General features: G+C 36.2%; 1 protein-coding gene across 3 annotated transcripts in view; it reads right to left on the reverse strand.

Moving 5' to 3' along the window:
* TASP1 (taspase 1) overlaps positions 1-15,061 on the reverse strand; it is a gene marked incomplete at both ends in the record, with an annotated part of 220,137 nt that overhangs the window by 128,746 nt on the left and 76,330 nt on the right. For all 3 annotated transcript variants that reach the window (XM_084247263.1, XM_084247262.1, XM_084247261.1), the window contains 2 exons: positions 8,649-8,727; positions 13,538-13,657. In XM_084247263.1, coding sequence (XP_084103389.1) covers positions 8,649-8,727; positions 13,538-13,657 — 199 coding nt within the window. The remainder of the gene's footprint in view (positions 1-8,648; positions 8,728-13,537; positions 13,658-15,061) is intronic.

Below are 15,061 nucleotides of genomic sequence, written 5' to 3' on the forward strand. Positions count from 1 at the left end.
AAGTACATCACAAGTCAAACAGTATTCTCACTTCCGGGCAAAAATCTGCCAAAATTATTAATTCTGACTATCACAGGATGGCAAAATTATCAGTTTTATTTTCCAAATTCTTTTCAGCAAGCATGTGTTATTTCATAATCACAAAAACATTCAATCTTTTAAAACCTCCAAGATACATGGTAACTGAAGCTATCACACTGAATTGATTTCCTAGGAAATGACCTAGCATAATGCAGATTCTACTTTATTTCAAAATGTCAGTGACTTTAGTTATATAAAAAAGCAGGAAATATTATATTAATAGTTCATCAGATAAGAAGTGACCTAATTAGAATAACCAACAATCTCAGAATAGAACTCCTGTCCCAGATAATTACTTTAATTCTTGGAAAGATTACTCTGTTATCTATAAATAATGATATTTTCCCCACCCCCACTAACCAAATAGTCCAAAGAGTCAAGTGCTTTTAAGATGATGATGTTTACACAAATGTTAAGGTTTTATCTTTGTTTATAACTAGAAGTCATAATTCCAAACGAATTTCTCTTGACATTATTCCCACCTCTACATATTGTATCCCAAATTATTTCAGTTTAAGTGGCTGCTCCTTGCCTTGAATCCTTAAGACTCTTTGTGAGTGTCACAAAATTATGAAAGCTTATTATCTCATAAGGACAAGAAGCTCCTGAGAAGCCAGTGTCCATCACATAAGTGAGAAACAATACTGCCGAATAAGGCAGAAAAAGGTATGAAACTGGGATGAAGCTCCAGATTCTACTGCAGAAGAAATATTAGCAAATATTTAACTCCTTAACCAGTTTGTCTCTCATTGTCTGAATCAATGCTCCTCATTCCAGAACAACCTCAGAAATGAATGATCTATCTTCATCTATATTCTAAGGTTATGAGCATCTTTTCACTAAAAGAGTCCCTATTACATACAAAAAAATTTAAATATTTAGTCAAGACCATCTAGAGACCAAATTAAGACTCCAAAATTAAGTTCCACACATCTTGCATTCACCTCTTTTCTTCAAGCATCATTGGTCTCATCACCTCTTTCAACCCTTTATACCTTTCTCTCAGTCCTGACTCATACTTCTAGGCCTGATCTAGCTACTCCAATTGTTATAGACTGAAAGTTTGTATCCCCCACAAATTCATGTAATAAAGTCTTAACATCCAATGTGATGATAATTTTTGAAGATGTAATTAGAGCTAGATAAGGTCATAAGGGGGTACCTTATGATGAGATTAGTGTTCTAGAAGAGGAAGAGCAATCAGAGCCAGTTCATTTTCTCTTTCTCTTTCCCATCCCAGCCCCCTTTGAGGATATAGCAGAAAGGCAGCTTCTGCAAAACAGTAAGAGCTCTCATCAGAAAATTAATCTACTGATGATACTGTGATCTTGGAATTTCCAGTCTCCAGAACTGTGAGAAATTAATGTTTGCCGTTTAAGTCATATAGTCTATGGTATTTTGTTATAGCAGAACCAAGACAACACCCCAATGTGGTGCCTCATATTCACTCACATCAATTCATTCAACAAGCATCAGAGGCTCTAAGTGATAAGCACCACTCATATCAGTTAAGAAAACTGATGAAACCCCAACCTTCATGGAATCTCATGGTAAAGCAGAGTAGATAAAAAATGATAAAATAAATAATTAAAAGATGTGAAATATCAGATGATGCCACATACTATGGAAAAAGTAAAACAAGAAAGGAAAATAGGGGTTGGCTAAAGGAAGATTTATATGTTTAAATATGGGGGTCAGGGGAAATCTCAAGGACAAGGGGAGCCATCTAATTAGTAGCTGATGAAGTGGGTTGCAGAGGCTTATGGTATTAAGGGTAAAGAGCTAAGAGGGAAGGAAGAAACTCAGGCAAAGTTCCTACATTGTGGGTATGCCTCGCATACATTAAGGACAGCAAAGTAGTCATGTATTTGGACTGAATGAGCAAAAGAAGAAAAGCAAGAGTTGAAATTGGAGGAGAAGGTAGGGAACACCTGGTATAAGGTCTCACAGGCCCTTCATAAGAATTTTTGTTTTTCCAACCCAAATGCCCAAAAATAGATGACTGGATCAAGAAGATGTGGTACATATATACCATGGAATATTACTCAGCATTCAAAAAAGATAAACACATGCAATTTGCTGCAACATGGATGGCGCTGGAAGGGATCATGCTCAGCGAAATAAGCCAAAAAGAAAAAGAAAAATACCGGATGGTCTCACTCATAGCAGGAATCTAGAAAACTTAAATAAGGGACCAGGAAAATGAATAACTATAAGAAAGTGAAAATCAAAATCAACAAAAAACTATGAACCAGAGACACTTTTAGGGGGGCGGGGGCGGGAGGGGAGGGATTGGGGTCAGAATGGGGGGCTGCAATTGTATGGGGAATATAACAATAAAATTTATAAAAAAAAAAAAAAAGAAACAATGATAGTATATGTTCAAAAAAAAAAAAATAAAGATGATTCAAGCGCTAAAAAAAAAAAAAAAAAAAGAATTTTTGTTTTTCAGTAAAATGAGGAATAGGTGGACAGTTAAAAAAAAAAGGTATAGCATGATTTAACCTTGAATACCAACTCCTGTATTAAGAACTGAATAAAGAGGAAAAGAACAAATATTAAAGCATTAGCTAGGGTCTACTGAAATATTTCAGATTAGAAATAGTAACAATTTGAATTATTGGTATCAGTAGAGGTGCTAAGAAGTGATCGGATTTTAAATATATTTAGAAAGAAAAGTAAGCAGGGTTTCTTGTTGAATTGGATGTGCATAAGCTATAAAAGAAAAGAGAGCCAAAATCTGACTCAAAGATTTTAGCCTGAGTCACTGGGAGTCTGCAATTGCCATTTGCTATGTGGAAAAGACTGCAAGAGGAACAGGTAAGGGTAGGAGTTGGAGGACAGTAGCAAGAGCTCAAATTTGGACAAGATATTTTTGAGATCTCTATTAGGTTCTGGAGACCCAGGTTGGAGGTAAAAATGTGGTATTTGTCAACATATATATGGCATTTATCCTCTATATATGGTCTCTAGACCGAATGAGAACACTGAAGGAGTAGCTATATAAAAAAAGAAAGAAGTTCAAAGACACCTCAGGGCACTTCAACATTGAGAGTTCAGGGAGATGAGAAACTTCAACAACAAAGTAACACTGAGAAGGAGCAGCCAGAAAGGAGAAAGAAAACCAGTAGTGTGGGGGACTCTGAAAGTATTTCCAGTGGACCAAGTCATTCTAATAATTCTTATCAAACACTTCTTACAGGACTAAGAAATAACCATGAATTTTGGAATCTTGACTAGGGCAGATTTGCAGCAGTGTTGGAGGAGAAAGTATGACTGATAAGATATTTAAGAGTAAAAGAGAGGAGAGAAATAAGACAAATAAAGGATTTTAAGTATGGACAACTCCTTGAAGTTTCATATTGAAAGGTTACTAAAAAACAGAGAAGGGAGTTAGGAAGGAGGCTGAACCCATAAGTTACCTATAAACAGATTCCTGAGAATAACAGCTTTTTTATTCAGGACATTAATTAATAAATTAAGCCATCAAACATGCTTGTGATATATAAAGAGTATTAAAGTGAGATGACTATTATTAAAAAGGAAGCAGAGCATGGCTTCCTGTCTTCCCCCTCACTCCTGGACCCCCAGAGAGCAATAACCACATGCATAAATAGATGTATAAGCTATGGTCTCCCACTGGTTCTTTGACATGTGATTCTGTTCTCTATTCTCACAATGAAGGATACCCTGTATTCTCTTAGCAAAGTTCCCTGGGAAGGAGCCTTGGAGCACAGATTCATCAATCTCCCACAGAGGGGCAGAGGAGGACATGTGGCTGATCACAGGTTGAAAACCAAGAAGGGGCTGACATGCTTCCCAGTCCTAGAGGAAGAGATTCCAGTCTGGCTCAGAAATATGAAGGGGAAAGTCCAGGCTCGTTCTTTGCATTTTTGAGCCCCTTTACCTTGGATCAAAAATTCACTTGGCAAACAATGGTCACTCCCTTACCACTCTCAGATTTCTATGTCAATCCAGTCATGACCTAGAAAATCAAAGAACCTAGAAAATCAGAAATCACTGGTGCTCATATGACAGCTCTTTTTTCATGCCAGACACTTTAAAGGAAGGGAGATTGAAGCTTACATCACATGGCCCTTCATTAGAATTTTGGTTTTTCGGTAAAATGAGGAGTCAGCTGCCACATTACTCTGGATTCACTACTTCTCTTTAGAAAAAACAAGACTACATAGACAAGTAACAGAAGAACATCAACAAGGTCAACCAGGACAAAAACTTAATCTCCTGCTTTTTTCCTCTTTCTGATCTTCTAATGCTGGATTTGCTCTTAATTTTCATAACTAGACAGAGACCATAGATGTATCTTACATTATACATCTGATGTGTATCTGAAAAACTATGTGTGATCCTGATGTGAGTAAAAAATAAATAAAATTTTAAGATGCTATTTAAAGAAATTCCATGGTGAATAATCTTTTTAAAAGATAAGTGTCATTCTAGAAGAGGGAAAAATCACATGCCCATTTTTTTTCTGTTTTTCATTGAAATATTTAACATATAACATTGGATAAATTTAAGGTATATAATACATTAATTTGATATTTACATACTGTAATGATTGCTCCTGGAGCAAAAATTAGCACCTACAACATTAGATAATTTCTTTATAGTGGGTAGAATATTTAAATTCTAGTCGCTTAGCAAGTTTGATGATTATAATAAATATTGTTGTCTATTCATATACACATTTCTTAATTTGAATCTATCTCTTAAGCACTTACTAACTGTAAGATACTATACTAGGTACTCAAGACCCCATATTTCCAATTTCCTCAAGCATTTATGTCACTGCTTAAAAAAAAAAAAAACAACTTGAAACAACTTATATTTGCACAAAAAGCTAAGAACAAGAAAAGTTTTTAATACAGTTTATCAATTCTAAAGTATATTCTTCACATTTTAATTTTTCTGAAATCAGAAGATGCATTATAACTGCTGGCATCTTCCCACGGCTTCCCCATATTGCAGCTGTGATGCTGCCACTACTGTCTCTGGTAGTAAATTGATCCCATATAATGACCCTTTGGTTGAGTTATGAGTCATATTGGAACTACATATATGAGTCTGATTGTCATTTAAGAAGTATCAAGAAGATCACAATATGATACAGAATGGACACCAAAAATTCACTATGCAGTGTAAAAGGTCTGGAAATAGCAATAGGGCATGACATTTTATCAGGGAAACATATATTTCTTATTAGAGGACTACTTCATTTCTACATTTTTTTGTAAAGTAACAGCCATATGTCAAGTGATGAGAAAATAGTGTATCAAACTATAATTTCTTTCTTAGTGTATGTATCTATATCCATGTATTTCATTCTTGCTTGTGATACTAATTATAGTTAATAAAGACAAAAATAGACAGGTGGGACAATATAAAAGTAAAAAAAAACCTGCATAGCAAAAGAAATAATAAAATGAAAAGGCAATATACATACAGGAGAAAAATACTTGCAAACCATATATCTGAAAAAGGGTATTACAATATCCAAAATATTTAAGGAGTTGCCACAATTCAATAGCAAAAACAAAGGATAGCAAGATTAAAAATGGGGTAAAGACTTCAATATGCATTTCTCCAAAGATATACAAAAGGCAAGTGTGTACATGAAAAGTTATTCAACATTACTATCATTGGGGAAATATAAATCAAAGCCACAAGGAAATGTCACCTCATACTTGTTAAAGTGGCAATTATCGATAAGATAAGAGGTAAGTAGCACTGGTGAGTATATGGAGATACTGAAACACTTATGCACTGTTCCTGGAATTGTAAAATGATACAATTACTATGAAAACTAGTGTAGAGGATCCTCAAAAAATAAGAAATAAGACTATCACATGTTCCAGCAATTTAATTTATAGGTATTTATCCAAAGTAATTGAATTCAGGATTATGGGCCTCCATGGTGGCGCAAGGGGTTAAGACACAACCTATGAAGCTGTCCTCAGCCTCTGCAGCACGAGTTCGATCCCTGGCCAGGGAGCAACCCACATAGTGCAGCAGACCTCTCCTGCCTCACCTGCTGCTCCCCTCAGAAGCATATTTCAGTCAGTCTGCCTGTTCTGTTCCCCACTGTGTCTCTGGTGAATCCTCTCACAACCACCCCCACTTCTGGCCTGTACCCCAGCTCTTGTGTGCATCAGTAAAGGAATTCAGTATTTTGAAAAGATAATTACACTCATTCATTATGACATTATCCACAATAGGCAAGATCTGTAGACAACCTAAATGTCCACTAGTGGATGAGTGAGCAAAGACAATGTTAAATACATATAATGGAGACCCACAGCATGGCAGTATAAAGAGGCTGGAATCACCCTCTCCCTTGAAAGCAACTAGAAAAAAAACACTGACATGTATGCCTAGAAAAATTCAGACTCTTAGAATCAGCTATACAGTTCCAGAATATCTCAAAGGAGCTCAAGAACTAAGGTTGATGGCTCCTGAGGGGAAAGAATAGGAGGAGGCTATGGAGAGTGGGTCAGGGCAGGGGGTCAACTCCCTAAGCCACTCCAAGGGAAAACCAGGCACTGCGAAATTCCTGGGAGGAATTTCCCTGGCACAATATGGGACCAGGCCTAACCCAAGGCAGACTCTCACTGGGGGAAACTGGGAAACCCACAATTGGGGCAGTGTGTCCACAGAAAGCTCCCTCCCCCATCCCTTCTGGAAGAGATCAAAGAAAAGTCAGGTGGAGCCAGACTCAACCCCATTATGAGCTCTACAACAGAAAGAAGTCTTTAGAGTCAACTAACAAATTCTCCACAAAGTAATCCAACCTTGCGGAAGCTGTAGTTAAGGCAAGGGCAGAGCAGCGCAGCCACTGTGGGCAGCCATAGTATTAAGTGGGTACACGTGCTCCCACTATACACACAGTGCTGCCTTTGAGCTGAGTGCAAATTATTCCCAGAGTGTGAGCCTGGAGATCCAGATATTGCCCTTTCCACTGGGAGGCCCAACTTCCATAGATCACAACCCCCAGAAGAAAGGAACAACAGGGACGTGAGGAGGAAATGAAAACAACATAAGCATAGAATACAGCTTATTGCAGAACAAAACAAGAGTCAAAGGTGACTAACTCCACTCCTCCAACCAAGCCCTAGACTCCCCTCCTTTCTCCATCTCACATTAAGGTAAACTAAGAAGAGGACAAAGGCAAGTCCTCAGTGCCCCAACCACATACACACACATATGTAGCAATAAATAAGGCAATATATATATGCCTAGGAGGCAAGGAACGTCTCAACATAAGGCGGAATAGCAAAATGAGAGCAGGGACAAGTATAAAAGAGCCTGAAATAGAGAACTATTTGACAATGATTTCAAAACAGTAACAACAAAAATGTTTAATGAGATACAAGAAGGCCAATCAAAGGCAGACACACGAGCTCAGAAAGAAGATGCAGGTACAGAGTTCTTCACTAAAAAGATTAAATAAATAAAAAGATCACAAAAAGAGATTCTGAATGAAACGCAAACAAATTTAGACTTCTTTAAATAGAATCAAAATTGCAGAAGACTCAAACAAATAAGGCTCTGTTTGAGAAAAACTTTATTAGCCCTTCATACCTTCTTTTCTCTTTTCAATTTCTTGCCACATGGGTTTCTGTCCCACTGCACTTGGAAAAACTATCAATTAACTACAAAAATAAAGGCAACCATAGTTATCCACCCTCCTGATAAAATCTAGAGAAAAGCCTAAGACTGTAAGTTGAGAGATGATATGACAATATTTTTTTGTTAACAGAGGTATTGCCATATTAAGAGAAAAGATGTCAAGTATATCTGGCATTAGCCTATGAAAATCTGGATCTAGACAACTATTGTACCCATTAAAATCTGCTCCTCCCATGATGAGCAGGGTAATGAGGGGGCTTAATGGACTATGGTGGAGAGTTATGGGTACAATTGTAGTGGGTATGGTATGGTAACATATGTCTGAGGAGGAATGATCCTATACCTCAGAGTCATCTACACTGCTACAAATCAATGTTGTTATCTTAGTAAATATAAATAAATAAAATTCACCCTTCCCAACACACACAGATATACAGAGAGAGAGAGAGAGACAGAGAGAAAGACTTCTAAATAAGGACTTTTCTAGACCAATACAAAAAGAGGACCTACATTTTACTGAAAATGTAGTTAGAAGAGCAGATGCCACAATCTAACATTTTGAAATGCACTTATATCAATATTTTTCACAAGCGATTATCTGTTAGTTTTTGAAATACATTTTATATCCTTTGTGATCTAACTTTGACACTACCACTGTTCAGTAAAGAAAAAAGTCCATTAAAAGTATAATTTTGAGTTATGGTTAACTGCAGGGTTGTAGTGAAAATGTTAGCAAAGGATTTATACTGTGATAAACTGTGAAAAAACACTTAAAAGCCCCACAAATAATGATTACATGCATTAACCCCAGTCTATGTAGTGTCTAAACACATTCTTGCATTTATATAAACATTGTTTTTAATCATTAAATGACCTACAAGGTTGAAGTTATGAAAAATGGTCATGTAAGCAGCAAATACCTGAGGTACTCACAGCTGTGGAATAGGGATTATATGTTCCGGTATTTTCAGCCCAGCAGCCACATCCATAATGAGCAGCCTAGGAAAAAGAAAACAGATAAATATAATATTTCAGAAATAGCTTTCAACAGAAGAAAAAACTCATACCAATCTAATAAAATCTGGTCCAACAATAATAATGTATATCAAGTAGACAATAATATTAGAGATTGTCTAATACCTACTTAAACAATAGTTTTAACACTACCAAAACTATATTTTTACTCTACTAACCTAAAAGTTTTCACAAAATAGCAAAAGTCTCATATGTTCTCACCAGCAGTACTTTTTTCCTTTCTTGACATATTTTCCCCCTACTGAGGACTGTAAATAGTTGATCTTCTAGCAAGAAATCATTGTGGTTGCCTTAAAATAGTAGTTTTCAGTAGTTTTCCCTGGTGGTGCAAGGGTTAAAGACACAGTGCTATCAAGCTATGGCCAGCCACTGTAGCACAAGTTCCCCCAGGCCTGCTAGGGAGCAACCCATGTGGTACAGCAGACCTCTCCTGTTTCTCCCACTGCTCCCCTCAGCAGTATATTTCAGTAGATCTGCCTGTTCTGTGCCCCACTCTCTGGTGAATCCTCTCACCCCTCACACCTCTGGTCTACACCCCAGTTCTTCTATGCATAAATAAATAAATCTTTAAAAAATATATATAGTATTTTTCAAATTAGGCATATATCAAATTGCTTGGGGAACTTGGATGTCAGGATTGACTGACAGTCCTAGATTGACTGAGTGTTATGGGGGTTGAAACAGCAATCAGCATTATTAACCAGGGCCCTCAGGGATTGAGGTGGAGTTGATCCTCCTGCCATACGCTAGGCAGGTCTTTTCCATGCCTCCCATGGGGTGACATAAGAGGAACTCAAGTTATATTACAAAGGGATCACCACTGGAGTCAGTGAAATGCAAAGAATGAATGCAAAAAATATCTGTTAAAGCTAATCATACTGTGAGATGGTAAAGCAGATTTATATGTCTGAAATAACCAGGAACACAATAAACTAGTATAGTTTTATTTTTTTTGTTTTCTTTATTTTTTTTTTGAAGATTTATTTATTTATTTTATGCAAGAACTGGGGTACAGGTCAGAAGCGCGGGAGGGTGAGAGAATTCACCAGAGCCAGAGCAGGGAGCAGAACAGGCAGACGGAGTGAAGACACTGCTGAGGGGGGCAGCGGTCAAGGCAGGAGAGTTCTGCTGCGCCTTGTGGGGTTCTCCCTGGCAGGCGGGGAATCGAACCATTGCTACAGAGGCTGCAGACAGCTTCGCAGCATGGTGCTCAACCGCTGCGCCACCAGGGAGGCCCCAGTATAGTTTTATAAAAGAATATGACAATCATTCCTATTTTGTCTCCAATAATTACATCCAGGATGTCTGGATTCATCACTTTATTATCCACAGTAATTCTCTGATAATGGGAGATGAATCACAACTGAACTTTTTCAATCCTTAGACGCAGAAGTAGAAAAACTCTTAGCTAGCACAAAGATAGACAAATAGGGATGTGTGAGATGAAATCTCCCATATTCATATGACCTACAGTCACCATCCCCAATTATCACTGATGATAGCCCTCTTAAAAATAGAATGAAGAACAGAACACTACAATTTCAATATGGCAGAAAACAGAAAACCTATTATTGCCTTTTCAAACATCACACTTCTAAAATACAGAAGATTGCTGCATCAGTGTGACAAATGAAACTCCTCACGAAGAGATTAAGCATATGGATTTTAGAATAAAACTGACAAATTTCTGGAATAATTTAACTTGTACTACCTAGTATAGCCAAAGTCTCAAAGAACATGTGATCCCTTCACATGGAGATCATTCTTGCCTCACTAAAAACACCCCTGAACATTAGTTTATTGTCCTTTCTAGTCCCCATAGTTATCTTGACCTAAAAATAGTAAGACCACAAAAATACCTCTTAAAAGCTCAGTGGAGATCATCTATTTATAGGGGACAAAATCATTAATTCTTACTCTTGTTTCTTCTCTCCAAGTAAGTTCCCTTTATGTCATCTCCCCTCAATCTTATGATCTAGAGTTCTCTCTTTCTTTCAAAAATAAGTTCACTTATTTTTGGTGGTAGAATTTTATTAAAATTTTATTAAAATTACTATCATGCAATAAAAGTAGATTATATGAATGAAACTTTCATTATTACTACTATCTAATATTCTTAGAGTCTTAATTTCCTCTTTTATAAAAGGAGGATAATAAAAATATCCAGCTCAGAGTGTTGTAGGTCATGTGAATGAACATACCTACTGCTCATAGCAAGAGAATACTAACTCTAACTGTTACAAAGAACTATGATAAGCAAGTCAAATGTTTTTTGTCATTTAATCTTCTAGAACTTTGTAGCTATTTATCCCCATTTAACAATTGTGGAAAGTGGAGCTTAAAGACATTGAATTAATTGTTCATTGTAAAAAGACTGGTTAAGTGGGAAGGTGGGATTAGAATAAAGGTTTACCTAAATCCATGTCTACACTCTTAACCACAAAACTCAGCTGCCTATATGTGTGTGTATGTTGAAGGCTGTGGGAGTAGTGGAATATAATAATTCCTTTCTTATGTCCCAGTTGTAAATTCCAATTATTATGGTAAGCTAAAGAAGTAAATGAGTTCTAATTTAAATGGCCATTTCACCATGTGAACTGGTATCATATATCTAGAGCTGGGTAATATGCTAAAATTTTTAAATAGTTCATTTGTACATTTAAAATGTACTGAAAAGTATCCAGTTTCAGCACACTTTTTAAATAATTACTTCGTTTTTTTAAATATAATTTTCTTGTGCATTTTGTTTCTTTTAGTCGTGATTGTCAAGAACAGTTCTTTAAGTCTCATCTGATATTTATGAATTTCTGGATTTATTACATCTCTAGTCAAGCAATATAATCCAATTAAGTGCCTGCATTTTCCTATAAGCACCTTTATTCCTCTCCTCGACATCCTTTCCCTGGTTTTTCAGCTCTTACAATCTTAGTGCTGTAGGATAGTATGAATGAACACGTCTTTGGCACACAGCAAAAGAATGTGAGCTATATCTGTTATAAGGAACTATGATAAGCAATTTAAATGCCTATCATAAACTAGCCAAGTGCAGCAAATCAACATGTACACTTTACAGACGTGTTGTTTATTTCCAGAACAGTTCCATGTGCAGTGGCAGAATGACTTTAAGTTTGTTCAATGCAATATCCTGCTAACATATGTCAGTCAGAAGAATCCTTGGTTCTGTTGTTGCTATTTTGCTTACCAAAATAAACAAATGTCAATGAGGAAGCAATGTAATGAAGGTGGTTCTGTTGGTTTTTCTCTCTTCTTCACCACCAAGACATTCAAATCTAATACACCAAATTTAGTTTTCTTATTCCAAACTTGAAAAATACACAGGGTTTTATATAGTGGAAAAATACCATGACTGGACAAAGACTTTCTATAATGAATTCAAAGTTTGTATGCATGTTGAGTAATCAGCATAAAAAACCCTTTGTATATAAGGCAAAGAGAAGCATAAAATTAACTATGTTTACCTTTCCCTTTACCCCATAGGACTGTAGGCTGTTTGTCTACAATAAAGGGCAGATCTAGAAACATGACTTGGGACTTTGCAAAGATATCCTCCATAAATCGGATAACCCCACTCTAAGCATTTGTTACCACTGTGTCCAAAGAAACTGTGATACTAACTCTTCTTCAAATTTGAGAGCGTGCCAAAGAATGCTCCACATGTAACACAAAATACAAACACTGAGCTTTACATACACCCCTTACAACTTCTTTGACAAACCCCATGAGGATGTCCAATTCACCTTCACCCAACAAATATTTATAAAACCCATAATTAACAAGCCAAATCACTTAGTACTCAGAAAGCTTACTAGATCAATAGGATTACTGAATTTTATTCTCAGTCTCGAATTATAGGTTGGAAGTGGGTGAAGATGATGCCCAAGTCAACTTAGACTATTACACATAGGGCCCCCCAGTAGAGCAAGAGGTTAAGACGCAACCTATGAAGCTATCCACAGCTGCTGCAGCATGAGTTTGATTCCCAGCCAGGGAGATACCCACATGGTGCAGCTCTCCTCACCTCTCCTGACTCTCCCACTGCTCCCCTCAGCACTGTATTTCAGTCAATCTGCCTGTTTCTATTACCCACTCTGTCTCTGGTGAATCTTCTCACCCCCCGCCCCGCACCTCTGGCCTGTACCCCAGTTCTTATATGCATAAATAAATAAATCTTTTAAAAAAGAATATTACACATAAATTAGGATCTTTGTATATCTAGATTCTTGAGTGGCATCATGTATTGGTGACGTGAAATACTGGTAGTCTATAAAGTAGCTGAAATGCTTAATTAGGCAAGAAATTTTTAAGGTCAAATGTATTCCTCAAAGAACAAAATACAAAATACAATTAACTTTACTTTCCCATCTACAAAGCAAATCACCATATTGTCAGGTAGTACTTGTTCCAGAAGAGTGACATTTACAAAAAAAAAAGGAAAAAAAATCAACACACTTTTCACTGGCATTTCACCATCTACTAAATTTGCACAGTTATTAAATCTACTAAATGTATAGGCCACTACCCAATCTGCTGAAAGCAGTAAAACATAGGATTATCAATTGTAAAGATCAGAAAGTACCCGATTACTACAAGGAATCTTATAAATGTATTTTATTAATGAATTATACGATACAAACATTAAAAAACATATTGTTTATTTTTTCTGAAGAAAAAAATTTACTAGGTTAAAAAATTCTGAGCTAGAATTTATTGTTTTAACTTGAAAAATTAGTTTAAAAACTCTATAGTTACTTACCTGCCCAACTCTCCCTGGATGTTTCAAGGCCAAGCCTCCACTAGAGACAGCAGCAGCAACATTCCCTTCATGATCCACAACCACAGCGCCCACTGTATCCAAAGTGCCTGAGTCATTCTCCTGTAGATCAAAAGTAGCAAGAACATTCACTATGTAAGCACAGTATGTGACAATTTACTATGACCACATAGCACTTTTCAGTACAATCATGACATAACAAAATCTGAGCTAATCCTTATGTGGAACATTCAGCAATCTCCTAAAATTATCTATTATCAAGTTGCCACTTAAATTCAGTTCATGTCAAAATATATTTTCCATTGAAAACTCATGAAGAAAAAAATGCCGTGTTCTTTACTCTAATTATAAGCCTAACAGGACTTTCTAGGGGAGGAAAAAAAAAAAAAACACTATTGAAAATAAATTACAGTATATTATCACAGTGGCTCCTTAATCTCAAGAATTAAGTTCACGAATTTGTAGTGGAGAAGATCTGTTGCATAAGTGAACCAGTAAATAACATTATTAGTATTTTTAAAATAGTATATACATATTTATAATATAAATATATTCAGCACAATAAAGGAGAATGGCATTTATAGTCTTGTATACGATGCATTAATTTTCTTTTCTATTTCCTTGATAGTGTGAAACTTTATGGCTGGCTCCCTTCCCTACTATATTAATAATGTTTGCCAACTTTATGGCAGAAAACTGTCCATTCCTGGGAGGTATCTTCATGTTTCTCTGTATTTTCCCAGGTCCCGCACACTTAAGGCATTTCACATTTTGTTACTAGAAGCAGTTACTACCACCAACATTGAAGATTTCTTGGTTACCAAAAGTGTAAGATAAATTTTATAGCACTGGGTAAAAATGAAAGTTAAAGGAGATGGGAAAATCATCTTACACCAGGACACTGATTTCTAAACTATGCCCCAAACCCAAGATTCCCACCCCTAAGTATGCACAACTCTATATTCACCAAGACCAATTGACCCTCCTACATGGTTGACTGCCCAGAGTACAGAGCAAGATTTCATTTGTACTCGAGTATCCTGTCTAAGAAGTTTTGAAATACCACACTAAATCCCTTTTACCCACAACTGAGGATGTCAAGTCAATGCAGTCAAATGTCCATATGCTAGAATACTGCAGATGGCAGACTGCCTGACTTTCAAGGTTAGTTTCCTAATCTGAATTGTAAACTCAGCTTTACTCCTTCTTTCCCAATTTGGATTCCTTTTATACTATATTGAATAGTAGTGTTGAAAGTGGACATCATTCTCTTATATCAGTTTAGTAGAAAAGTTTTCAGGTTTTCACCAATGAGAATGATGTTAGTTCTTGGTTTGTCATGTATTGCCTTTATTATACTGAGGAATGTTCCATCTATCCCATTAATTTAGGGGTTTTATTATAAATGGTTAATGAGTCTTAAATACATTCTTAGCATCTATTTATATGATATTAATAATAGTATTATTAATAAATAAAATTGATAATAATAAACAATGGAGAAAG

The sequence above is a fragment of the Talpa europaea genome, assembly GCF_964194135.1.
Source record: "Talpa europaea genome assembly, chromosome: 11".
In the NCBI taxonomy this organism is placed as follows: Eukaryota; Metazoa; Chordata; class Mammalia; order Eulipotyphla; family Talpidae; genus Talpa; species Talpa europaea.